This window comes from Tauraco erythrolophus, chromosome Z (assembly GCF_009769465.1).
Source record: "Tauraco erythrolophus isolate bTauEry1 chromosome Z, bTauEry1.pri, whole genome shotgun sequence".
Classification (NCBI taxonomy): Eukaryota; Metazoa; Chordata; class Aves; order Musophagiformes; family Musophagidae; genus Tauraco; species Tauraco erythrolophus.
This window is the reverse complement of record NC_141496.1, coordinates 1,538,150-1,565,869: the sequence shown is the minus strand read 5'-3', so window position 1 is coordinate 1,565,869 and position 27,720 is coordinate 1,538,150. Positions and strand designations below refer to the sequence as shown.

General features: G+C 44.2%; 1 protein-coding gene across 2 annotated transcripts in view; it reads left to right on the top strand.

The window, feature by feature from the left end:
• The window catches only part of DCC (DCC netrin 1 receptor), a 561,273-nt gene extending 536,955 nt beyond the window's left edge, over window positions 1-24,318 (top strand). For both annotated transcript variants that reach the window (XM_086628967.1, XM_086628964.1), the window contains exons 26-29: window positions 908-1,063; window positions 8,318-8,530; window positions 22,385-22,527; window positions 24,229-24,318. In XM_086628967.1, the coding sequence (XP_086485093.1) occupies window positions 908-1,063; window positions 8,318-8,530; window positions 22,385-22,527; window positions 24,229-24,318 (602 nt within the window). The remainder of the gene's footprint in view (window positions 1-907; window positions 1,064-8,317; window positions 8,531-22,384; window positions 22,528-24,228) is intronic.
• Window positions 24,319-27,720: the final 3,402 nt, after the last annotated feature.

The following is a 27,720-nucleotide window of genomic DNA, read 5'->3' as shown; positions in this document are numbered from 1 at the left end:
TGTTGTTTAGTACTCGTGTGTGAAAGGTGCTGGAGAAACCAAACCTTCTCATCTTCTCGTCGTTTATCTGGGCAAAACTTTTAACGAGAGTTTCCAAGTTTTTCCTCAAAGCTACAAAGAAACTTATGGTGTGTAGAGTGTGATTATCACCCACTCTTCAGGCATTGACTCTTGAAAAGAAAGGAGAGGAGTCACAGGAAAGCCTGAACTCGTCCCGCTGCGATGCCGCTTTTCAAATCAAAGCGTTTCACTTCAATCCAAATCAAGAACTCAACTTTTGACTTTTAGCTACCGGTTTGCTGGGACCTTCAGCCCTGTTTCTTCCAGGCTTGGATGTTCTTGATTTGGGAATGATGCCCAGGCAGCCTTAGCTGATGAGTAAACATGGGGATCCTGTACCGTTAGGGACATCCGAGAGTGTCGGGGATGTTGGTGTGAAGCTGACAGACATGATGAAAGAGTTTTAGGAGCCCAAACTCTTCCAGGAGCATCAGAAATGGCACCAGAGACATGCTCAGACAACTGAAATAAGCCCTTGCCCATTCCTTCTCAGGGGGTTGGATCTAGATGATCTTTGAGGTCCCTTCCAACCCAAATCATTCTATGATTCTATGATTCTATATAAAGCATCCCTCAAAATGGGGCTGAAGAGCTGGAACGCAGACAAAAAGCTGTTTAATTTTAGGGATAAGTCACTGCAGAGTGCGCTCGCAATTAACCAACGTTTACCAAAAAAGGGGGATTTCTGTATTTAGAGGTGACTTCTGTGGGCAAAGGCATTTTTTATACCTACCATTTGGGTCCTTTGCTTCGGAAACAGGCTTGTTTCTGGTTCCCTCCTGACCCTCAAAAGACTTTTTTTAATATATTTTTAATTTTTTTAATCTCTTTCCTTCTTTCATTTTAGCTGTGGTCAGCGCCATTCCGGTGCCAACGCTAGAAAGCGCCCAGTATCCCGGGATCCTGCCTTCGCCGACCTGTGGATACCCGCACCCGCAGTTCACCCTTCGGCCAGTGCCGTTCCCGACCCTCTCTGTGGACAGGACATTTGGAGCAGCAAGAAGTTAGTACAGTGCTTTTCTTTGGCTTTTTGCTATTAAAATACTTGGGAATAGGTTGGTTTCTGTCATTGGGATGTATAAGCTGTAGACAACGCAAATCAAGCTGCCATGTTTTTTTGGGAGCCAGGATAAGTCTGGTCTGATAAAAGCAACAAGCTGTAGGCCGACTCTTTTCCAGCAGCAGCTCCAGTTGGCATTTTCAATCTGTACCAAACACCTTAAAAGTCTCTGCGTCTCTAATGCAGTCCTGTCTTTTCTGCAGGTCCATCAGTCATTTCATAGAATCACAGAACCATAGAATGGTTTGGGTTGGAAGGGACCTTCAAGATCATCTACTTCCAACCCCCCTGCCATGGGCAGGGACACCTTCCACTACACCAGGTTGCCCAAAGCCTCATCCAACCTGGCCATGAACACTTCCAGAGATGGGGCAGCCACAACTTCTCTGGACAATCTGGTCCAATGTTTCACCACCCTCATTATAAAAAATTTCTTCCTTAGATGTAATCTAAATCTCCCCTCTTTCAGTTTAAAGCCATTGCTCCTTGTCCTGTCACTACACGCCCTTGTCAAAAGTCCCTCTCCAACTTTCTTGTAGAGCTCCCGTTAGGTACTGGAACGCTGCTCGAAGATCTTCCTGGAGCCTTCTCTTCTCCAGGCTCAACAACCCCAACTCTCTCAGCCTGGCTTCATAGGAGAGGTGCTCCAGCCCTCTCATCATCTTCATGGCCCTCCTCTAGACCTACTCCAACAGCTCCATGTCCTTCTTCTGTTGGGGATCCCAGAGCTGAAGGCAGCACTGCAGGGGGGGTCTCAGGAGAGCAGAGCAGAGGGGCAGAATCCCCTCCCTCTACCTGCTGCCCACGCTTCTTTGGATGCAGCCCAGGATACGGTTGGCTTTCTCGGCTGCCAGCGCACATCACTGGCTCATGTTGAGCTTCTCCTCAGCCAACACCCACAAGTCCTTCTCCTCGAGGCTGCTCTCAATCCATTTCGCTGTACTTTAATTTCTTTTGCTTTATTCCTAAGGCTATTCCCAGAAAAAAAAATGCAAGGTTCAAGAGCTCTTCTTCATCCCAAGGCAGAATCTGGTATCATCACACGGTAAAATCATCCATATTAGCACTTTCACGACCTCTCCACACCATGTCTTCCCAGGCTTAGCTGCCCTCACTGCTAGAAATGTTTTCTTTAACATCTAACCTGCTAAAATCTAAGCCATTTTTTTTTATTTCGATTACAGCAGGCATAGAGAACATTTTTTTTTCTTCCTTTTGCACATCCTCGCATACATTTGAATACCGTTATCCTCTCTCACCTCGCTCGCCTCATCTCCTGAGCGAGCTCTATATTCATATTTGCTCCTCTGGGGTTAGAGATTTGTGACTTGGGCGCTCCTGTAACTGTCCTTCACCTCATCGTGATCCGGGGAGAGGGCACGCAACGCAACGCAAGCCCCCCAACCTCAACTCAACTCGCTTGCGAGCTGCTGCCGCGCCAGCAGCCATCTGTTCTTTATTCGAGCCTAACGAGCGTGCTCTGGCATACTAATTACAGTTGGAGGGCTCATGTTTTCTTCCAGTCCTCCCTTAACTCTATCACATATGAAGTCGGAATTATTGACAGATTAATGTCAATCTGTTACACGTCTTTTATTTTTTTTTCCCCATCACAGACAGTCCGTGCTGCTGGTCCACGGGGAGTTCCTCTGGAAATGACTAATTTTTTCCTCTTCTTTGATTGTTGGCTTTCAGTCACTTCAGACAGATCTTTGGAGACTGGTGATTGAAATCCAGGGGTGGGATTGTAGGTAAAAGGTGTGTTCAGGGGTCCTGGTCATCACCCCAATGCCATTCATAGAATCATAGAATGGTTTGAGTTGGAAGGGAGCTTCAAGATCATCTAGTTATAATCCCCCTGCCATGGGCAGGGGCACCCTTCACTACACCAGGTTGCCCAAAGCCCCATCCAACCTGGCCTTGAACATTTCCAGGGATGGGGCAGCCACGACTTCTCTGGGCAACCTGTTCCAGTGCCTCACCACCCTCTGAGTGAAGAAGTTCTTCCTTAGATCTCATCAAAATCTCCCCTTTCAGTTTAAAGCCATTGCCCCTTGTCCTGTCACTACACACCTTTGTCAGAAGTCCCTCCCCAGCTTTCTTGTAGGCCCTCTTGAATTACTGGAAGCCTGCTAGAAGGTCTCCCTGGAGTCTTCTTTTCTCCAGGCTGAACAACCCCAACTCTCTTAGCCTGTCTTCATAGAAGAAGTGCTCCAGTCTTCTCATCATCTTCATTTTTCCCTCTCTTCAGTGTGGTTGCTGAGGTCCTATCAAAGCTAGATGGTAATTTCCTCTTAAGGATCTCGCTGGTAGAATCAGGTTTTGATCTGCTGCTTAAATTAATACCAAACCCACCCCAAATGCAATGCACAGAAACAGAGTAGATTCAATTTCTTCCTTGCCATACATTAGATGTTATGGAATAAAAAGAAAATTAATTACCCTGTGTCGATCATGGAGATGGAAGGAAAAAAAAAATGAAGACTGGATTGTTTGCTCAGCCATCGTCATCTCAGTCTACTCATGAAGGACCTCAGCTTCTTCAGTTCTTAGATCCAAAGTCCAGCTATAAAAGGGAGGGAGGTTTTCCTAGTTCTGCTGATGCCTCAAGGATGCTGGGACATGATTAGGCACAGCCCCCAAAATCACACATCCCTTGGTGCATCCAGCTTCTGCCTCAACAGGCCACTAGATTTACACGTGTAGTTGGCTGGAGATGAGATTTTCAAAAAGAGGAACATCTTTGAAATCCTGTTGGATCCAACGACAATTCCTTAGGGAAGGGCTTTATAGAACGATATGGGTTTGCCCAAGTCTTCCAAGTGCAGCATGCTTGAGAGTTGGAACAGAAAATACACAGAAGTTTGCTGCAAGAAGCTGTAAATACACAACAGCTTTAATTTGAGAAAGCTCAAGCAGTGAAGATTTCAGATAATTTAGACTGTTTCCTGTTAAATAATTCAAAAGTGGTGGACATAGCTTTGTTTGGATAACGACTAGTTTCAGATTATTGAGATCTGGGTAATCAAGACCGTGTGGTATTTCGAAAATCATCTAAACTCCTTACAATGCACAACAACAACCTCTTGTAGCCGTTGCGGTTGTGCTCTCTTGTGAAGGCTGTTGACTTCCAATGCTCCTAGATCGTACAAAATATCTCCAAAGGAAATATTCTCTTCCTTCGCTGTGCCTTAACATTTTCACCACCATGGCAACGAAGCGAAGCGATGGACAAGGACGTGGAAACAGTTGGGTTTGTTTTCTAGTGACCCTTGATAGTACCAGGACCAGCCAAGCAGTTCACTAGGTTTATATCATGGCAACGTTCATGACTTTTCAGTCCGAGGAGGGATGAAGGGATATCAGCGTATCTCACCGACGGCTTCGCTGCGGCAGAGAATGGGGATAGAGCAACAGAATCGTTCAAACACTCTGAGTTTGTGTATTTTGGGGCTGTTCTCTTAACACGATCACGCAGTTGAGAGCAAGCAGCAGTTATAGAGATGACACATAAAGCTTTTTTGGTGTGTTTTACCCCTCAGCGAAAAAATTCGCCTGACAACCAATTGCAGCTGTGCCTGAGAAAAAATAAATACCCAGCAAGAATTCCTCAGAGATGGAGCCTACCTGCGGTACTGCATGACTGAGCACCCTATTGATCAAGATATAGAGATCCCTGAATAAATCATAGGCTGTGCCATTAGCAAGGGTGTTGCTTGGCATCCCGCTGTCCAGACAGTCCTCAGACACCTTATTCTGTTTCTGAAGGGCTTTTTTTCATTGACCCGAAGACTCAAGTCCTGCAATTTACCTTTAGAATAAATGTTCTACTAAGAAAAGACTAAAGAAAATTGAAAAAAGAGTGAGGTCCCAGCCAGAGCTTGAATAATAAGCTGCATTGCCTGTCTAATTGCTGCTGATGACACTACCGGCCATAAAATAGAATCATAGACTGGTTTGGATTGGAAGGGACCTTCAAGATCATCTGATTCCAACCCTCTTGCCATGAGCAGGGACACCTTCCACTACACCAGGTTGCTCAAACCTTCATCCAACCTGGCCTTGAACACAAATAAGACTTTATTCGAGGCAACGAGACCCCTTGATTGGTTTTACTGGGCTTTAGAACAGCTCTTCATGCATAGTGTAATATTTTATTTACTCTGGCAAAATGTTTTACTAAATCCAAGAGCGAAAGATCACAGCTGGAACACAGCATGGTACGATGTGCTTCATCTTAAAGGTCAGTTGAGTTTTCTGTGAAAAAAATCAGGTAATCATTGGATCAGTGCAAATAATCGGAATTCCTGGGTGCTTCTGTTGAGGTGTATGAAGGCAAACATCAGGCAGGTAGTCAGGAGATTGATGTAGGTGATGTAGGCAGCAGTAGCGATGTGCTCGTCTTCATCCACCCTTCCAATAAACCATCCATCCTCTCTTCCTGCAGGGACTTGAGTGAGTCGTAAATTAGAATAATAGAATCACAGAATGGTTAGGGTCGGAAGGGACCTCAAAGATCATCCATTTCCAACCCCCCTGTCATGGCCAGGGACACCCTCCACTACACTAGGTTGCCCAAAGCCTCATCTAACATTCCGTTCACAAGCATGTACAGCTCATTTTAGAAAGAAGCCTTCTCAAGCATGAAGCACCTTCATTAGACCACTTAGCTTCAATATTTAAATCCCAACTCTAGCTTCTCATTTTAATAGAGTCATCACACCTTTCTCTTCGGTAATAGCTGGAGGAGAGCTGGAAATCTTTGATGTAATAATACAACTAAATCTGTAAGATAAAACGTACCCATATGATAAAGTGAGTAATTTAATAACATTTTAATGCAGAGACTGATATGTTGATGCTGATAAAGCTTTGTTATCTGCGGAAAATACCACCAAGAAAGGTATTTCATGGCAGGTAGTAGAAAGTGTCTGGTTTACTTGTTTCTCTGAGCAGGTCAAGAGCATCACAAACAAACTGTCCTTAAGGAAACGATGAAAAGTGATGGGCTCCGTAGGAAGTTCCAACTTTGACAAACACGTCGAAAGACATTTTGAAGTTAAGAGCGTAGACAAAAGGCTTTGTTTTCACTTTAAGCAAAGGCCTCACCAAAGATTTGCCCCAGAAAACGTTGTCACCTCTATGAGACTATTTTGCATCTTCCTTGAGTAGGACAGGGTGAAGGAAGAGAAGAGCCCAATGTCCGTGGTAGCCTTGAGGAGCAACACGCTGGGACACCTTCTTGAATGCACAAGCAGTGAGTGAAGGTGGAATGAGCTGAACTATTGTTCCTGCTCCACCCTGTTAGAAATAACCTCAATAGCTCTGACCTCCTTAAGGAGAACGCGAGGGGTCTCTTTGAGGGGTCTGCTGGGCAAGGAAGGTGATGGAAAAGCAGAGCTAGGGTAATGACATGAGAATGCGAAGAGCCTCAAAGGTGAAAATAAAGAAAGCGAGCCACAGTTGAGCAAATTTTTATGAACCGTAGATGTTTTTCACCTTGATTGGATCCAAGTTGGGTTCCATAGTTGGATTCCTATCCGCGGTGCTCAGTCGTGCTGGGCACAGCTGTGATATTGCCATAGGAACAAGCACTGGGGCCATGGAAAGGCGAAGAAATCCTCATTTCCATTTTTCAGAATTGTTTTGCCGCTTAGTAGGTTGTAATTACTTATTTACTTTGACATTAATTATTATAAAATACCCTGAGATTTGACTTGGCTGTGAAATTGCGTGTTATTTGTACAATGAGTTCTGCTGGTTGCTGCAGGCTTTGAAGGAAACCAGATCCTCTGGAGCATTTTGGGTCCCGATATTATAACTAATCCTGATATTAATGTGTCAGGAAGCTTGTTTTCTTCAGTAGAAGGTTGAGCTTCTCCTAGATTTCTGTTTCCCTCCACGAGCTGCATGATTAGCTGTTGGGCTGTGAGCCATCGTGGCTGGCATAGATGCTGTGGAGACACTGGACAACACCAACACGCTCAAATTATTTATTTCCTTACACTTCTTAAAGTCCGCATAGTGCTGTACAGTGTTGCGTCCTGGTGTAAGCAGCAGCAGGTGAGTTTCTTCTCATGACCAAGAGTCAATATTAGAGAAAGAGCAGTGCCATAAATCTGGGCAAGGCCATCAGGACGCGCGAACGTGCGTCCCACCTCCTGCTGTCTTCTTCTATCCTTCCTCCTACTCAACATCTCCTTCCCTGGCCACACTCCAGAGAAGAAAACTCTCATTTTAGGCTACACAATTAGAAGATTTTGCATTTAATAGGTTTCGAGAGAAGTCAACTCATAATTCATAAATCACTTTTTTCTACCTTCATGGTACTCGTGATGTTTAGACAAGACAGCGGACCATCCACCTCCTGAAAACTCCTGTACAGTCATAATCATATTGTGATTTATAGTTTGGGTAGGACATGGGTTTCTAGAGGGCTGTAGAAATAAAGGACTTTCCTCTTTGTCTCAACCTTTTTTTCTGTTAATACTTCAGCTGTTCGCTTCTGTTTTCTGGTGCGGAAAGTCTGTGATCAAGGTTGATGTTGAAACCTTCTTTTAAGAAACACCACGGAACGTAGGGAGTCCGTCTTTTAGATCAGAAGGTTGGCATGAAATATCTAAATCTCCAAAGAAATTACTTTGAATAGAGGCTAATAAAACAGCAACCTCCTGCTTCGCCACACTCAGTGTTACAGCTGCCTCAAGGAAAGACAATATCGGTGATTGGTTCTGTGGAAATTAATTAAGTCCTTTCTTTGTCTCCAGCTTTTCTCCGCGATGACTGGAACGGTACCGTCACACTGAACATAATGAGTTTCCGTAGCTTGTTTCAGTCTCCACCTGATGCATTTATGTGTTTATTGATTTTTAATATTTAACAGCACGTAGAGGGCAAAGGTAAAAAAAAAGGACATAAAAATATCAGACTTATTTTTTAGGGTTTTTTTTAAAGGAAGATGTTTCGAGCTTCGAATGGCACACGGCCACTCTGAGGAACATCTGGGTTTTAATTCACCTGCCAATAACATTTGATGGATCTGTTTACTCATTGCCTGCACCTTTCTGGAGGGTGGAGGATAATGCTGTCCCTTCTGTTGAAAATGACCATAAAAGTAGGAGATGAGATATAAAAAGCGCATCAATAATAGTCCTTTGCCTTTTTCTTCTTTTTTTTTTTTGGCCTCTTCTCTCGCAGCTGTTAATGAAGGACCAGCACCGCAGCAGCCACCTTTGCTACCGCAGACACAACCTGAGCACTCCAACAATGAGGACGCCCCGAGCAGAACCATCCCCACTGCCTGTGTCCGCCCTACGCACCCTCTCCGCAGCTTTGCCAACCCCTTGCTACCTCCGCCCATGAGTGCAATAGAACCGAAAGTCCCTTACACACCACTTCTGTCTCAAACAGGTAAGAGTGATGGGATAGGGGGGTTGGAAGAGTCTCCAGTACCACTCATCCGAACCACTAACTTTCAATTCGGGGAAAAATAGAAGCACAAGACTGTCCCATACCTTGAAATGTCTGTAAGTTCTGGCAGGATGGAAAGTAGATATATACAGTTTGATGAGTTTCAGCTCTGGGGTCCCTAATAGAAGAAGGACATGGAGCTGTTGGAGTGGGTCCAGAGGAGGACCACGAAGTTGATGAGAGGGCTGGGGCTTCTCTCCTCTGAAGCCAGGCTGAGAAAGTTGGGGTTGTTCAGTGTGGAGAAGAGAAGACTTCAGGGAGACCTTCTAGCAGCCTTCTAGTACTTCAAGAGGGCCTCGAAGAAAACTGGAGAGGGACTTTGGACAAGGGCGTTTAGTGACAGGACATGGGGCAATGGCTTTAAACTGAAAGAGGGGAGATTTTGACTAGACCTAAGGAAGAACTTCTTGACTCTGATGGTGTTCAGACAGTGGATCAGGATGCCTAGAGAGGTTGTTGCTTTGGAGATGTCCAAAGCCAAGTTGGATGAGGCTTTGAGCAACCTGGTGCAGTGGCGGGTGCCCTGCCCATGGCAGGGGGTTTGGAACTAGATGGTCTTGAAAGTCCCTTCCAACCCAAACCTTTCCCTGATGCTATGATAATAATCCAGTATTTCATTCTGATAATCTGGAATAAAAAAATCAGGACAAGGCAAGAGCTTAAAATCAAGAGTTACCAAGTTAGTGATAAAAATGGGTTAAATGAGCTGCCAAATGAATCACTTGGTCTTGTTTCCAGTCTCCTGTTAATGCTACAGCAACTTGATCCGGCGCCAAATGCTCCACTCTTGTTTCAAGGCTTGTGTTTTCTATAATGAAAGGACTATTTATGTGTGCTGGAAAAAAAAGCTTGACTGCAATCCACTCCAGTGTGTAAACTCCTTAAAAAATAAATATCAAGTGTGCAAGGAACAGAAAGAAAATTATTATCTATTTTAAAAATAAATTTAAAAAAGACTTTAGAATAGTGCTGCTGTTGAACGAAACTGTGGGCTGGTTTCAGGGTTACATTTAATGGCTGTAGTGAAAGTCTTGTTCATGGGTGGGTGGGGGACTTGGAAGAGCAAGAGGGAACGGTGCTTCTCCAGCTCATTTCTGGGTTTGTTTCCAGAGTAGCACCATTTCTAGAGAGCCGTTTTGAAAATTCCTCCTTGGATCAGATGAGAACGTTTGGGTGATATATCTCTTATCTGCTTCGTTCGTAAAGTAGACCCAGTGCTAGAATTGTTCTTCGCAATGAACTGGTATAACTTGGAAAATGCTATTTGCCTCCATAACCTTACTAGAGCTATTACACAGGGGAAAAAAATTCAAACATCTCATTTTAACTCCTTACCCTACTCTTTTAGGTTGGATAATCTCCAGTTTGGCTCAGACAACCTTTGAGATTTCAGCTTTACTCTTTTCCTAGCCTGATACTGTTTTCCCAACAGAGCTTTCGCGCCGTACAGCATATGTTAGGTTGATGGTTGCAACAAGCAGGCGACCAAAACATCTCTGTATTTTTACTGGAAGCACCTGCTATCCATCAGCAAGTAATCCACTTTCTGACAGCAGACAGAATTAGATAAATCCTTATTCGTTGGAGAACTGCTTTTTGCCAAATAGCTCTGCTGAATGAGTTGTTAGATATAACAGAGGCCATTTGTCTTTCTGTACTCCTGCATTTTACTTTATGAGCATCCAATTCTACTTGTCCTACTCAAGTGAGTAAGCCTGGTTACCTCGAATGGCCGATTTGTTCACTAAGTCAATCAGAGTTTAAATTTTAACCGTTAAAAATTGGGGGACGAGGTAACGAGAGAGGAAGTCGGGGCGTGTTACTTGTCTTCATAAAGAATCCCGTCATCCCGAAAAATCAAATTGCCCTTTTTTGAGTGAGTAAGCTGAGGTAAGCGGATGCGGTGTTTCCTCCAAACAACGTGTAGAAGTTTCTTATTGGGCAAAATTAAGAACTGCGAGTTTCTGGCAATAATCTGCCAGAAAGCAACGGAAATAAATTGAGAAAATGCTAAAGCAATGGAAATAAATCGAGAAAATGCTAAAGCAATGAAAAAAATCAGGTTTTCTGGACTCTGTCACGTAGTTGACAGCGCATTGCGGAGTTATATATGGCATTCAAACTCTTGTATCCACTGTTATACTGCAAGCACAAGTTTTACTTTTTAGAATTGCATATAACTTCATTTCTGACCTGCCTCTGGCTATTTGGTGGTATTGGGGGCAATTTATTTCTCTCTACATACGATTTCTCTTGCTTTCCTCGATGTACTTGTCCTCAGAGTCATTAGCCAGAGTGATGTCTTCTTTTTACCGATTTCTTGCTGAAGGGTTTCCTTTGTTAACTTCTAGTTGTGCCTCAAGGCATTGGAGTGTGCAGAACTGACCCTGGTCTTCAGCATGATCTCTCAAAATCAGAATCATAGAATCATATAACCATAGAATGGTTTGGGTTGGAAGGGACCTCAAAAATCATCCAGTTCCAACCCCCCTGCCATGGGCAGGGACACCCTCCACTGCACCAGGTTATTCAACTACATTGTTCTTTCAGTACCCACTCTGGAATACCACTCCTTTGGAATCTAAATCTCTCTTCTTTTCACTTAAAACGGGAGCAGAGAGAGAAAGCGTTGAATAAGAGATGTCGAGAAAGAGCACTTTGTTCCACCAGCAATTCGGAGTATTTGGTACTACCCATGTATGAGGCTTTGGGCAACCTGGTGTAGAGGAGGGTGTCTCTGCCCATATCAGGGGGATTGGAACTAGATGAGCCTTGAGGTCCCTTCCAACCCAAACCATTCTATGATTCTATGATCTCAGCCATACTTAGATACCTATGAATGGGCAGTTTTGAAGACATCCATGACTTTACAAAGTTTGTGATGTATTTCTCTATTTGAACAAACCTCCTAGAGAAGAGGACTGAGACGTTCCTGCACAGTCGCTCCTCCCTAGTCATAGGATCATAGAATGGTTTGGGTTGAAAGGGACCTTCAAGATCATCTACTTCCAACCCCCCTGCCATGGGCAGGGACACCTGCCACTACACCAGGTTGCTCAAAGCCTCATCCAGCCTGGCCTTGAATAACTCCAGGGACAGTGCATCCACAGCTTCACTGGGCAACCTGTGCCAGTGCTTCACCACCCTCACAGTCAAGAAGTTCTTCCTTAGATCTAACCTAAATCTCCCCTCTTTCAGTTTAAAGCCATTGCCCCATGTCCTGTCACTACATGTCCTTTTCAAAAGTTCCCCTCCACCTTTCTTGTAGAGTCCTATTTAGGCACTGGAAGGCTGCTGGAAGGTCTCCCCAGAGCCTTCTCTTCTCCAGGCTGAACAACCTCAACTCTCTCTGGCTTCGCCAAGCTCTCTGCAAACCGACTGAGACAATTCCTTTCTGGACCACGTCTGCTAATTATACCCAACTTAGGGTCATCGCAGGTTCAAAAGGCTCTTAGCAAATTCCCCCATTGCAATAACTGTTACTTCCCTCACCCTGATAGATAGAATGGATTAATTTTTCATTACATTTTTCTTAAAAACATTTTGGACATGTCCTGTGTAATGAAATAATGGGGCAATAAGTAAGTGACTCATCGTCACTTAAACCGATTAAACTACTCTTTGCTTTGCTGTCCTGTTTTTTCAATGCATGCCAAGGAGATGTCTTATCCCTTCAGACAGTACATAACTAATGGAACAGTCCTGCAGAATTCAGAAGGGGAGAAAACAACAGAGGTTGATCCAGAGATTTCCTGCAAGGACTTTAAAAAAGCAGGAACCTGAAATTCTGTGGACATTACCCTTGAAATCCCTTCACTGCTGGTTTGCAGACTCTCCTCCCTCCAGCCCTATGAATTTTATATCTCTTTTTAAAGAGTAGGCTGTATGGAAATGCCGGGCGGTGTTGTCCTCCAGTCCTCAACCAACCCCACCACCTGCTCCACAGCCAACCCCGCACTGAAGCTCCAGATGTATTTATATATTTGGATTATAGACCTGGAGCTGATGTCTAACACTGGCCCTCATGCTTTATTAAAATTAATTTTTGGATCTTACCCGGAGAATAGATGAGCACAGAGCTTCTTCTTGGCTTTGATTGACCTGATGCTATAAGGACGTATCTCCTCTAATATTTTTATCTATTCTATATATCTCCGTAGCAGCATTATAATTAGCTGTTCAAATCCATCGTATGCTTCATTAAAAAACAGACATGCAGAGATCATTATTCAGTTGAGGGGGGGGATTTTGCCATTAGTGTATGAATAAATATTTCAAAGGCTCTGCTCCTGGTTTTGGGTCACAACATCAGCCTCATCCAGAGCTAAAACTGCCATTTTTCTTTTTTTTTTCTTTCCCCCCTTTTTTTTTTTTTTTGGCTTGAGCCCAGGAAACCTGAACTCTTCACATCAAGCCCTTCCCATTGATATTTTATAGGAGATCTCACCTTTTTGTCACTGCTTTGTGATTGAGCACTTGAGGTTCCTAATACGTATTCTGAAGGCGTGAGGATCACTCCGAGATATTTCCAATAGTCCCCACTGTGGCTGCACTTGCTCCTCTTTGCAAATCGTACGCATCGGCGTAGAAGTGATTTGGCTTAGTCCCCTTTCAGGTTAAATAGAAAATGTTTGATGGAGTGTTGAGCTTATTACATTACAGATCTGTCGTAAATTCCACAAATGGACAAGAAAGGTATTATTTTTTTATTTTTTTACTCTCACAAATGAAAGACCTTGATGATCAGCTGCACTTTAAATGAACCTGAATTAGGAGGTCATTTTTCTTCTGCAGAGGCAAGTGGGAGGTGATAGAAAATACTGGCTGTGAAGTGGTGGGTTTTATATTGTGTCCCAATTCTAAAACTTTAGCATTTTCAGGCTCCTGTATCTTTTGTGAGATTGTAAAAGCTCTGCATTTTTTTCCATTGCTACTCCACCAAAAGAAGTGGAGTTGGGAATCCAAGTTGTCAGCTTCTCAGTCTTCCTGGAATCATAAAATCACGGAAAAGTTTGGGTTGGAAGGGACCTCAAAGATCACCTAGTTCCAACCCCCCTGCCATGGGCAGGGACACCCTCCACTACACCACGTTGCTCAAAGCCTCATCCAACCTGGCCTTGAACACTTCCAGGGATGGGGCAGCCATAACTTCTCTGGGCAACCTGTGCCAGTTCCGCACCACCCTCAGAGTGAAGAAGTTCTTCTTTAGATCTCATTGAAATCTCCCCTCTTTCAGTTTAAAGCCATTACCCCTTGTCCTATCACTACATGTCCTTGTAAAAATCCCCTCTCCAGCTTTCCTGTAGCCCCTTTAGGTACTGCAGGCCTGCTAGAAGGTCTTCCTGGAACCTTCTGTTCTCCAGGCTCAACAACTCCAACTCTCTCAGCCTGTCTCCAGAGGACAGGTGCTCTAGCCCTTGGATCATCTTCCTGGCCCTCCTCTGGACCCGCTCCAGCAGCTCCATGTCCTTCTTGTATTGGGGGCCCCAGAACTGAATGCAGCACTGCAGGGGGGTCTCCTGAGAGCAGAGCAGAGGGGCAGAATCCCCTCTCTCGAGCTGCTGCCCACGCTGCTTTGGATACAGCCCAGGACACGGTTGGCTTTCTGGACTTCCAGCACACATTGCTGGCTCATGGTGAGCTTCTCCTCAACCAACATCCCCAAGTCCTTTTCCTCAGGGCTGCTCTCAATCCATTCTCCACCCAGCCTGTACTTGTGCTTGGGATTACCCCAACCAGTGTGCATGACCTTTCACTTTCTCTTGTTGAACTTTGCAAGTTCTCACAGTCCCACCTCTCCAGCCTGTCCAGGTCCCTCTGGATGGCATCCCTTCCCTCCAGCATGTCCACCACACCACACAGCTTGGTTTAAAAAGACGCAGCTGATTTGGGTGTTGGAACTAGATGATCTTGAAGGTCCCTTCCAACCCAAACCATTCTATGGTATTGCGTAGACATCGGTACAAATCCTTCCCATATCCAGGCTGACCCACACACTGTTTTTTTTACTATATCGATTGTAAGAAAAGAACCAAAAAAATCAAGGTAAGAGTGAAGGTTTGCAAAGCCAGAGTCAAAACCATTAGCTATGTGTCAAATAAATAATAATAATAATAATAATAATCATCATCATCATCATCATCATCATCCTATGGGAACCATTGGTATAAATCACTGTCACACAAGTGTCTTGGATACCGGATCTCATGTGGAGCATTTAGAGGTGGAAATTCCAAGAATTATGGGATAGAAATCAGGTAAATTTTGGAGCCACAGACTTTGAACTCTGGTTCTCAATTTAGGCATTTAATTGCCGTCCATTTAATCCCCTCGCATGCATAGTGGCGAGTTAAATCGCGAGGGCATTTATTCTGACCCATCAATTAGCTCTAATTAATTAGCTATACAACCAAAATCTGGGGGTTTGTTGTTTTGGGGTTTTTTTAAGTTTATCCTTCCCAATAAAAAAATCCCAGTGCCAATATAAACCACAAATGAAGACCTCGTTCTTCTAATTTGAATTCAGGTGTTGAATTTAAAGGCAGCTAAAAACACCTTTGTTAACAGGATATAAAAATCTTTCTGGCATAACAGAGTGGGTTTTTTTTCTTATTTTAATGATGAACATAAATGAGATTATGGACTTGTGTTTGTCACAGACTACAGTAGGCAAAGTCTATAAATTCCCTGAAAATACGGGAATGATTCATTCTTGAACCTTTTCTTTCTGAAATCTGAGCTTGCTGCACTAGTAACTCCCAGATTCAAAGGAAAGTTATTCTTTTATTTCATAAGCCTTATACCTTCCCTCCTGTTCAATTTCGATTCTTTTTTCTGCTGTTTTGTTTTTTTTTTTTTATGAAAACAAGCTTTCTCTGTTCAACTGTGAGATGTATTGACACAAAAATGTCATGAAAGGCTCAGTCTTGTCTATTAAAGGTTTATTAAAGTCTATTTAAAGTCTATACCCACTTCAGTAAAGTTTAATTAGCAGGCAGGTAACTTGAGACACCAGAGTTGTCTCATTAAAATCAACGGGACTACTACAAAGTATGAAGTGATGTGTAGATTTAAGTTCTTGTCTGTAAAAATTGAACTCGTTCCCCTTTGATAGAAAAGACCTATTTCAATCCAAGGCAGCAGTCAAACCCTTCAGAAAATATTTATCTGGCTAATTCTAACCATAAATCTGTAGGAAGATTTAATGATGGGCCATTCTGCTTTTCTGCGTTTCGTAAGCGGAGAAATTTTCTGGATTTCTCCCTATTAATTTAAGATCGCGCGTGTTATCTCCAAGCAGTTGCAGCCAACGAGTTGCTTTTTATCCCATGTAATATTCCCAGCAAATAGATTAAAAACATTAAAGACACAAAGAGGAGATGAGAAGACAGAGACAAAATCTCTCGTTTTTCCACATATTCGAGTGATCCGTGGTGGTGTTGTCTGGAAGTGTCCTTCCTAAACTCACTGTTTCTACACCTGTTTTGAAGCCGTAGCGCGTAGAAATGCGTGAAGTTCATCAGTGCTATTTCAAAAGCCTTCCTGGTAGGGCAAACCCAGGACCCACTCGGTTCCGTATTCTGGCGAGTGATTAAATGACCGCTTTCTCTTTTGTGTTTTAGTTCTCTTCTTATTTTATTTCTTCTGCTAGCCAAGATTTCGGAATGAAACTCTTTCTAGAACAATATGCCTTGCAGAATTAGCCAAGCCTCTGTTTGATTATCACCTCAAAAATAATTTTTAGAAACTGAATTTCTCAAGAAAAACCACTTTTTCCAACCTGGTATGTAAAAGCAGCTGAGCTGTCAAATAATAATTCTCGTATAGTTACATTTTCTGTTTCCCTGACTTAAACAGGGACATCCTGCCATGGAGCTACAAGTAAGCTCCCGTCTATGTGTTATTCTCATCTTTCCAGCTTTTAAGTCATTTAAACCGATGCTGGTTTTAACTAGTGGAAATGTTCAAATAACCGGGAAGTGGTGTTTGTGATTTTCTGTGTACTTTTGTGAGACAGTTGCCTCTTTGTGGTGCAAAACAAGCAAAGCTTTGATTATTTAATAGGGAAAACATCTGGCTTTGCATTGCTAGAAAGTCCTCCATCCCCACCCTTGAAGTTCAGGCTGCCAACTTCCTCCAGAAGCATCTAGGATAGACAAAATTCTTCAATAATTTTCATTTTCCGCATCGATTGCTTGGACAGCTATGACATATCTCCGCAGGAACATCCTTGCAGATTCCTCCGTGCTTGGAGCTCTTCGTTACTAGAAGCAGCTCTAATTAACGGCGCAGATCAGTTTTGTCTTTGGTCCTGTTGGTTAGAAAAAGCTGTGGAAAAAGTGTGAGATACGGGGACAGAAAAGATGATCCTCATTTAGTTACAAGTCTGACATTACCTTCCATATATTTTGACTTTTATAGTCTTATTCTACAGGGTTCATCTTGGTGCTCTTCGTCCTCCAAGGAAGATAAACTCCATGCAAGTCCTCAGACTTGTACAGAGCTTTCCAGATAGGATCTTCCCAATGCTTCGTAAAACGGCATTGCTATTTGCTTTGCTTCTGCCAAAAATTGCTTCCCTCGTACATCCGAAGATCATAGTTGACTTCTCTGAGGCACATACCCACTTGTAGGCTTGAAATCAGAAGCGTGCAGGCTTTTCTCTTCCATTGTTTTCTTCTCTTAGATGCAGCAGAATTCATGGAAAAAATTCCTGTTCAGTTCTGGGGCCCCCAACGCAAGGACATGGAGCTGTTGGAGCGGGTCCAGAATAGGGCCATAAGGATGTTGCGAGGGCTGGAGCACCTCTCCTCTGAGGCCAGGCTGAGAGAGTTGGCATTGTTGAGCCTGGAGAAGGCTCCAGGGAGACCTTCGAGCAGCCTTCCAGTACTTCAAGGATGCCTAAAAGAAAGCTACAGAGGAACATTGGACAAGGGTGTGTAATGACAGGACAAGGGGCAATGGCTTTAAACTGGAAGAGGGGAGATTTAGATTGGATCTAAGGAAGAAATTTTTTACAATGAGGTTGGTGAAACACTGGAACACGTTACCGAGAGAAGTTGTGGCTGCCCCATCCCTGGAAGTGTTCAAGGCCAGGTTGGATGAGGCTTTGAGCAACCTGGTGTAGTGGTGGGTGTCCTTGCCCATGGCAGGGAGTTTGGAACTAGATGATCTTGAAAGTCCCTTCCAACCCATTCTCTGATTCTATGATTTGATTGCTATCAAGAGGAAGGATGCCATATTGGTTTTACTTGGTGTCCATCATAAGAACGTATGGCCTGATATTAACGAACACGTATAGATTTCGAAAACTGCTTCTTTTTGGCTTGACTCAGGATCGCACCGCAGTGCAGCACTCCTGAAATATCCGAGATGATACCGCAGCCCGCTCAGTGTGAGCCTCGGAGAGGCGGTGGTAGCTGGGATTTGCACCTGGTCGCCATCTATTATTGAACTAACGAGCCACCGAAGCGTTTAATAACCCAGCTGAGGAAATGAAACTTTCCAACGGTGAATCCACGCTGGGGCTCCTCAGAGTCACACCTGATCAGGATTGTCATCTTCCGCCTCTCTTGACCTCAGATCCAAGGTTTCCTTGTTTTTAACTCGCGAGGCTCCTGCTGAGTTGGAGACCGTTGGAAACCAAAGCAATTCTAATTTAATTAGCTACTCATTTGTATAAATGAGTTTACTTAACATGTCAATTTTCTGCATCTAGAATTGTCTTTGAGAGGGTTTCTCGGTCTTTTTAATGTCGTTTTGGTGGGAAGAGGGCTCAACTGTTGTATTACTTGCATATTAGAGGTATTATCTTGGACAACAGTCACTGCTGTGAACCATTTGCTGAAGAACTTGGAACATGCAGCTGTGCATACGGAAAATTTTCTCAGCTTCGTGTTTAGTTAAGAGCACAACAATTTGCCTGTTGCTGTTGTGAGCTAAAGGGCAAAAAGATGCACAAAGTGATCTTACTAATCATCGTTACGGCGTCTCATTAACAATATCCAGGGGGGGAACATCTGTCTCTGTGCAGAAAAGTGTGTGTTTAAGTCCAATTACTACAATTAATGAGTTACGTATGAGAAACATGATTTTTACTGCAGAAGTTATAGGATTGCAATCACGGCGTTCTCTGCATTTTACATGAGCTCTTCCCGTCACATCAAGTATTTATTTCTCCACAAGCCCATGAAAATCAAACAAGGTGCAACGCCAAGTCACTCATATAATAAAAGCCTATTTGGGTCCGTTATCTTACCAATAAACCGCGTGGATGCGATTTTCCGCGGTGGCTGTATCCTATTATTTATTCTTCACATCACGGTGATATCCCAGGATGCAATCCAGCTTCACTGTAAGAGGAATCAGAGAAATCTCTCTTTCGCAGGGCACTTGGAGTGCTACTAGAATAGAGGTATAGAATAGAATAGAAATGTAGAATAAAATAGAAATATAGACTAGACTAGACTAGACTAGACTAGACTAGACTAGACTAGAATGGAAAATCAATAATGTTGGTTGAGGAGAAGCTCACCATGAGCCGGCACCGTGTGCTGGCAGCCCAGAAAGCCAACCGTGTCCTGGGCTGCATCCAAAGCAGCGTGGGCAGCAGGGCGAGGGAGGGGATTCTGCCCCTCTGCTCTGCTCTCCTGAGAACCCCCTACAGTGCTGCATTCAGGTCTGGGGCCCTGAACACAAGAAGGACATGGAGCTGTTGGAGCGAGTCCAGAGGAGGCCACAAAGATGATCCAAGGTCTGGAGCACCTCTCCTCTGAAGCCAGGCTGAGAGAGTTGGGGTTGTTGAGCCTGGAGAACAGAAGGCTCCGGGGAGATCTTCAAGCAGCCTTCCAGTACTTCAAGGAGGCCTGCAAGAAAGCTGGAGAGGGGCTTTTGACAAGGATATGTAGCGATAGGACAAGGGGTAATGGCTTAAACTGAAAGAGGGGAGATTTCTATGAGATCTAAGGAAGAACTTTTTGACTCTGAGAGTCGTCAGACAGTGGACTAGATTTCCCAGAGAAGCTGTAGGTGCCTCATCCTTGGAATTGTTCAAGGCCAGGTTGGATGAGGCTTTGAGTAACCTGGTGTAGTGGCAGGTGTCTCTGCCTGTGGCGGGGGGGTTGGAACTGGGTGGTCTTTGATGTCCTTTCCAATCCAGACCCTTCTATGATTCTACGAAATAATGCCACAGCCATCAGCTTTAGGAGCCACAGCTGCAATTTACTTCTCTACTACGTGTAAAGTATTGGGGAAAAAAATATTGTGAAGCTACAGCTGGTGCACCAGGCAGCTGAGAGTTAGTTTACACGTGATGTAAATTCTTCGCTTTATTTTTTTAGAGTCGGGCTCTTGCATTTCTCAGTGGTCCTGTAGTGTGTAACTGCTGGGTGCGTCTTTTGAGTGACAAGGTGTCAATGTCCCCCCCAAGATGACACAGCAATCCATACTTAGCACCAACAATTGTCCCATCTCTCACGTTTTGGGGTGTTTGTTGGTGAGTCTCTCCCTCCCTGTCTCCATCTTACAGCTCTTGATTTAAGATTCATGGACAGACATTTTGGCTTTGCACGAAAACTGGGTGTGTTTCTGATGGGAGACGTGGATTTTGGAGGGAACCTGAGCGCGTCCTATGGATGGAGATATCTTCCGTGTTCCTCATCCCTGCGTCTTGGCTCCAGAGCCATGAGCGTCCTCGTACAAACTTGTCCTGTGCCTTGCCGTTGGGACACCCCTTTCTCTACACAGGTTTTGTGTCTCGAGATGCTATTTAGTGATATTAGGCGCCAGAGAGGATCTGGTGTTCCCTGCTGGTGAGGCTGGAGAGATTGGATGGTCCTTGGTAGGTGATGCCTCCTGCCTAGCAATTATTAGGAAATTTGCCTTAGACCATGAGTTGTCATCAAAGTCGTTTAATGTCATAGGATCATTAAATGGTTTGAGATGGAAAGGACCTTCAAGATCATCTACTTCCAACCCCCCTGCCATGGGCAGGGACACCTGCCACTACACCAGGTTGCTCAAAGCCTCATCCAGCCTGGCCTTGAACACTTCCAGGGATGGGGCAGCCACAACTCTTCTGGGCAACCTGTTCCAGTGCTTCACCACCCTCACAGTGAAGAAGTTCTTCCTAATATCTAATCTAAATTTCTCCCCTTTCAGTTTAAAGCCATTGCAGCTTGTTCTGTCACTACACACCCTTGTCAAAAGTCTCTCTCCAGCTTTCTTGTAGCCCCTTTAGGTACTGGAAGGCTGCTAGAAGGTCTCCCTGGAACCTTCTGTTCTCCAGGCTCAACAACCCCAACTCTCTCAGCCTGGCTTCAGAGGAGAGGTGCTCCAATCCTTGGACCGTCTTCATGGCCCTCCTCTAGACTCGCTTCAACAGCTCCATGTCCTTCTTGTGTTGAGGGCCCTAGAGCTGAACACAGAACTGCAGGGGGGGTCTCAGGAGAGCAGAGCAGAGGGGCAGAATCCCCTCCCTTGACCTGCTGCCCACACTGCTTTGGATGCAGCCCAGGACACGGTTGGCTTTCTGGGCTGCCAGTGCACATTGCCAGCTCATGGTGAGCTTCTCATCAACGAACACCAACATGTCAATAGAGATAAAGTGGATAAAAACAAATTTTAGAGGAACTAGGTGGCTGAGAAGAAGTGCCAAAGACACTCACTGGAATGAGTTTGGCCTTAGGCAGGTCGTAGGGATGTTTACGCTGTAGCTTCAGGTGGATCAGGATTACACCAGCAGCAAGTAAAGCTTGAAATTGCCCTCTCCATTTTTGACCTTGAATCTCTGATGTGTGAGATCTGTGATTTCAGTTTGACTTTGTATGGCAACTTTAATTTTAAAACTGTCCCAACATACTTAAAATCAATATCTTGGGTGCTTCTGTTTCAATGGACAACCCTTGGGTCTCCAGCCGAGACTTGCATAGAGAGGAGCGACCTTGTGCTTAGTGGATGGAGATTGTCCAGGACAGAGGTTTTATTCTTTGATGTTTTAAATTATGTTCAGGACACAAAGTATTTTTAATTTCCTCTAGGAGAGAGCTGAGACATCTCAGCTGGTGCCTCTTTAAAGGGCAGTACTTCAAAAAGCAGCACTGGTTTCAGCAGCTATTTAAAAATAAAAGTCTCTTTCTTTCAAAAAAAAAAATTATTTTGATTTTCTTTTTCCTGTCCATCCAAGCTGGGATAAAAAGTCAGAAAGAATTTTTTGGTGGGTTTTTTTTGGAGCAAGTTGAAATGCAATTTTGATTTTAGCTTATTGCGTGACCCACCTGGAGGGCTGCTGTCAGCTTGAGGGAGTTAGGAACAAAAACAGAACCGTGGAAAAAACACTATTCCACCAGCCTGACCACTGCTCTCTGCTCCTTGGTCTCCCTTTCTCCATCAAACACAACATCAAACTAACCATTCCCTGCCAGGCAGGGGCCATAGAGCCGAGATTTTCATTTATCTCCTTGGAGTACTCAGTTTGTAGGTAGTTTTCCCAGGAAAATCTGAAGTTTCTTGGGAGAACTTGCTGTTTTGGGAAAGAACACGCTTGATCAAAAAGTAACATCGACAGAAAAATACGAACCTGCTGCAGCTGCGAGTCCTCTTTTGGGAACAAAGCCCATGAAATACAGTTGAAGAGTTTTTAGGACGTGTTTATGTTGGCTCCGTTGCTCAGTTTACAACCGAAACTGCAATGGTCAAACCCAACTGCATTTTGCCTATAAGCCTAAAAATTCCCTCCTGCCATTCCCTTTTTCCTATCCACAGGTTCTCAATGCGACTTTTTGTTTCTTCTTCCAGGGCCTAACCTCCCCAAGGCTCAGGTTAAAACAGCGTCCCTTGGCTTGGCGGGCAAAGCCAGGTCACCTCTTCTTCCCGTCTCCGTGCCCACAGCCCCAGAGGTCGCAGAAGAAGGCCACAAGCAGACGGAGGACTCCGCCAACGTAAGAACCGCCTTTCTTTCCAATCCAACCTACTCACAAGCTTCATCGCCCAACCCTAACCCTCACCCATCGCTGTTGAGTTCTGTTCTCTGCTCCTTGATCTACACATTGATTTTGTAGATTTTTCCGTCCCTCCTTCCTGAAAGCGTTAACGCGGTGCCTGAGAGCTCTTAAAAAGCTCCTAAAAAAATTCCGGCAGCCGGTAAAACTTTCGTCTTGACTTTAATGGACTTGGGGATGTGTGATACAGGGGAGAAGGAAGCGCTTAAATTCTGTGTTAATATCATCAGTGGAATAACTCTTTCCCAAGCACCCTGAGATACCGGTAGAAGAGGAGGAAGTGGAGTGGGAAGTACAATAAGGGGTGAAAATAATTTTGGCCAGAAAAACGAGTGTATAGTAATAGCAGATAATGGGGAGACAAATAGCATTGAAGGAGTAGATAAGTGAAACTGAAACGATGGTGTGATTGGAATAATGTTTTCACTCCTATTAAGGCTCTCTTAGAGAAAGGTCTCACGTGATGCAGAAAATGACAGAACGCGAAAGAAAAAGAACGAGGGAAAAAAGGAACGTATTCAATACGTGTCGTATATCGCCTCTTTTCATCTACTCGCACAGAAATTTTTGCTAGGCACTGTAGGAGCCCTGCGTGGTAAAAATGGCTGGCATAAGGAGTAATTTACTACGGGACATCTACTAACACAAAGTGCGAGTTCAGCTCTCAGCACCATATTTTTCTCGCAGCAGCACGATTTAGCTCTCAGGAGAGACACCGCTCAAGCTCCACAGCATGTGGGCCGTTTCTGGCAATAACGGTGCAGGCAACGAGCTCATTGGGTGGTCAGAATTTGGGGAAAAAGGCGAAAATTTGGGGAATAGGGTTTTTTAAGCTTGACTCTGCAGGTGCTTTTTTAAGCTGCCGTCTCTGTCCCACCTTAGGGGCTTATCCACATCTTTTAACTGGGTAAAACCCACAGAACTCATGTTTGAGGTCCCTCTCGGAGTGTGAAAGTGGAGGATCCCTCCTCTTGCTCTTGCCTTGGTAATTTTGGAGGTCAATGGCTCCCAAGAATAGGTGCGGCACTGGTAATTTCGGAGCTCAGTGGTTCCCAAGACTAGGTGCGGCGCTGGTAGTTTTAGATTTTGCTGTTGATTCTCAGTTGACCATACCCCCAAAGGATTGCTTTCTTCCAGCCACAGTTCACTGCCTCTGGAAACTGTTCCCAGTCCTCTGTTCCCACTTAAAGCAATGGGAGAAGTTCCCAACCACCAGCAAGGGCTGAGAAGTTCAGCAAATTGCTGAATGAGCTGTCGCAGCCCTAGGAGAGGGCATGTTTAGATGATACCTCTCTTGGGTGCTAAAAAATGGTTTCATTGTCCCCTCCAACCATGGATGGGTGCAACGTAAGGATGGAGCTGGAGAAACATGGGCTCAAGGAATGGTCGTTAATGTTTAATATTGTCCTAGCATGGTCACCCCTGGTTTTCAGCTCACATGTTGAGCCCAAAGAGGCTTTGCTATCCAGCCTGTAAGCCTCAGCCCATCCTTGAATGCTCCAGGACACTGAGGACCACGCAGGGAAGGTGTTGTGGTGGGAGGACCCCAACCATGGGCCATGCCCAGGTCTCTGTTCGGAGGTGGGGGGTTTGGTTCCCATCCTGCTGCCAACTTATCTGCGTGTGTTTGTTCACTCCCAGGTTTATGAGCAGGATGATCTGAGTGAACAGATGGCCAGTTTGGAGGGGCTAATGAAGCAACTCAACGCTATCACAGGCTCAGCCTTCTAACAGCACTTGATGAAGCGATAATTATCCCGGAGCATTGCAGCATACCAGGATTTCACGTGTACCCCACCCGCATACACCACCCCATAAAATCATCTTGGTCCCGGTACCACTCCTTCAGTGCAAGGAAGATTCCTGCAAAGTCCTCAAAGGAATGAGGAAAAAGAAGAAAAAAAAAAAAAAAAAAAGGAAAGAAGAACAGAAATGTTACAGAACTGTCAGTCAGGCGTCTCAAGTGATGAAAGCTTGGCAAGACGAACGAAGTCATCACCACGGAGTCGTAGCTGACGCCACCGGATTGCTCATTTTTGATCTACTAGTCTTCATAGAGCTCAAGTTGTCATGACTAACTCATGTTTTACTCCGTAGAGGTTTGTAGCTCTTTGTGTAGGTCTAGTCTTACCTCATGCAAGTATGTTTTTAAACATAGACCATGCCGTTAATGAGACAGTGTTGTAGGTCACTCGTTTGTTTTATTCTTTTATTACAATAATACGTAATTACCAACTACAAAAACACCCATAGCAAATAATCACACCACCACACCAAAAATTTGGAAGTTTTCCCAACAGCACAAAATGAAAAGACAAATTACTCATTCTCTTTTGTCGTCGCCGTCGCTCATCCCGCGCAAGTGGTGTGGAGTAGCGAGTTGCTGTAAAATTCCGCCGTTTTAGCAAGCGTCTGTCAATCCTCCCATAGTTCATGTGCTCTGTATGGCAAACAGAGAACCAGGAATGTGGAAAAAAAAAAAAGGAAGAAAAAATTAAAACCAGAAGTCTGCCGGCATACACTTGCAAAAAGAGGACATAATATGCAATCTTCTTGTTACGTGCTAAAGTTTGTAAAAAAACATGTCTGCGGATGGGTGGCCCTTGCGATGACATTGCGAAGCGCCGCTGGAGCCATCACAAGCCGGAGCAGAGAGAATACCAGAGCTGAAGTTTCCCTGAATTTTTTATGTCTACCCCTCAACTCCCGGGACATCATCGCTCCAAAGATCCATCCACTTGGGATGACGATGGGTGGAGGATGAGGACGGCAAAGGGGTGGCAGGTGCTGGGTGCTTCCTGCGGGCAGGACACAAGCTTGGGAGAAAGAGGCTGGTATTTACTGCAGAGGCTAGTAAATAACTGATAAATTAATTAGGATGGCTTTTCCACAAGTGTAATATTTCCTGGTTGAGATCGGCCAGTGCTCCACGAGAACGGCAAGCAAAGAGCGGAGAGCAGCAGGACACCATGGACCATCTGTAGGGAATCCCTCTTCTCCAAGTCCTTTAGCTGCGCATCGCGGCGTTTCTTGACAGCGGTAGCTGGTTGAATGGAGCAAATTTTGTGCGCGTACGTTTTATTGGGAAATTTTCAATTGCGTTCGGCATTAATCCCTGTTTATGCGGCTGAATCACCAAAAGGGAACTAATTTGCGTATTTATCAGTTAGGAGGCTGCAAAACCCAATAAGGGAGTTTCAGCTGAATTACTCCATTCAGCTCTGCCTTTGATTTCAAGCTTGAGTGGGTCATAATTTTAAAAGAGCATGGAAAGGATAGGATCTTTACAACCTAATAGCTCCTTTTATTAGGTGGGTAATTATATGTGAATCTCCGAATAAAATATTTGGAGTAAAATGGCACTGCAACAGAAGTAATAATTCAGATTATTTTCTATGGCCTCGTGCCGGAAAGGAGATCAGATGTCAAGGAGGAATTCAAAGGCCTCGTTAGGAGCTCTAGTGTGTTTGTGAAAGTGTTCCTTTAAAAAAAAAAAAGCCTTGTTATTGGATTTACTAAGATTTTAATGAAATGTTTCTCGAGAGAGATGAAATCTTGTTTGCGTGGGAGGCTGAGCTTTCCACTCTGGAAAGATTCGTAACCCACAAACCTCCACTGAAACATTAAAATGCACAAATCTTTCCCGAGGAAGACGCTTAATGCAGTTTTTGAGTAGTTCCCCGTCCATTTTGGCAGAGATTGACATAGATGAAATGGAAACGTGAGGTCAAACCTGTCTCTCGCTTATCATTTATGAAATATCTCTTGCCTGGGAAGAGAAACTGGTCCCAGGATTTTAAAAAACAGCACTGCAGCCTTTTTAATCGTGGAATATTTATCCAAAACCGAGTATATAACAATCTCAAATTGTCTAAAATTGGATGAGCCACAAACAGTTGAATTTTTGCTTTGGTGTTCATCAACCTCTTGGGTTTTGTTCAGGCATCTCTCTTCGACTTAAACCACTGAAGCCCCTGGAAGTCTGCAGATTGATCCGGAGCTCCCATTGAGCACAGTCTTTCTTCCGCCGTTTGATGCGTATCTGTTTCCAGGCTCAGCCCGTTAAAATCCATAACGGTTGCCAAGACCACGGCTGAGGTCCGCACCGAGACAAGTCCTTGTGCACTCTGGAAGGAACAACTCTTAGATGCTCGGCCCAAGCAAGACACAGCCCCTCCCCACCCCCTTTCTGAATAAATTAGTAAGACATTTCTGCTTCAATTTATATTCAGCATTTGACAGTAAAACTAAATTATTCCATATAAATTCTGAGTTTTGGGGTTGGGTTGGATTTTTTTTCAAATTTTCCCTTACCTCCCCTGAACTACATGACACTAAATTTGGGTGTCATTGTTCAGGAGCCTTGGAGACATTCCCAACCTTCATTTGAGGTGGATTTTGGTATGATTCTTAACTAATTAGTAAGCAGGCATTTCTTTTAAATTAAATTTCACCTTAGGTGTGAACTACAGAACTTGCAAAACTCAAATGTTTTAACAGAAAACTTCCGCATTATGCTTTGCTGATGCTCGATTTATTTGCAGTGAGCTTGGCTGAGAATTTCTTTGGAGTTTTGACAAATTCCTCAACTGTCAGCATATTTATAGCCCATAACTATCTCAGCCACGGACGCTCCCAGAAAGATGCAACGAGAAATCTGTCAATGTATGATGGGCTTGCAAAGCTCGATGTTGCCGTGGAAGATTATTATCTGATCGATACAACAGGGCTGCCATAAACAGGTGGCAAAAAAAATCCAACAGCCAAAAAAAAAAAAGATTTTTTTTTCTTTATTTTTTCTTTTCTTTATTTTTTCTCCTTTTTTTTTTCTGCTTAAAGACCTACAAATGGAGCAATGTTAATGGTTCAAAAGACTGAGCTCAGCGTCTTTGTGGACTGCTCAGATGTCCACTTCTGGGGAAAAGGTTCAGTCATGTTGAGAAGTTGTTTTAATTTTTGGAAGGGGAAGGATGACCTGCTTGTTTTTCTTGCGTACGACCTTGATAATGTCATGATTCCGGGGCTGGACATCATTACTGCCAAAATTTTACCATAGGATTTGTGGTGCTACTTCTCAGGGAGCGAGGACCATCATATCTCCTAGACTGGTCCAGCTGTTTGTGCACCCTCATG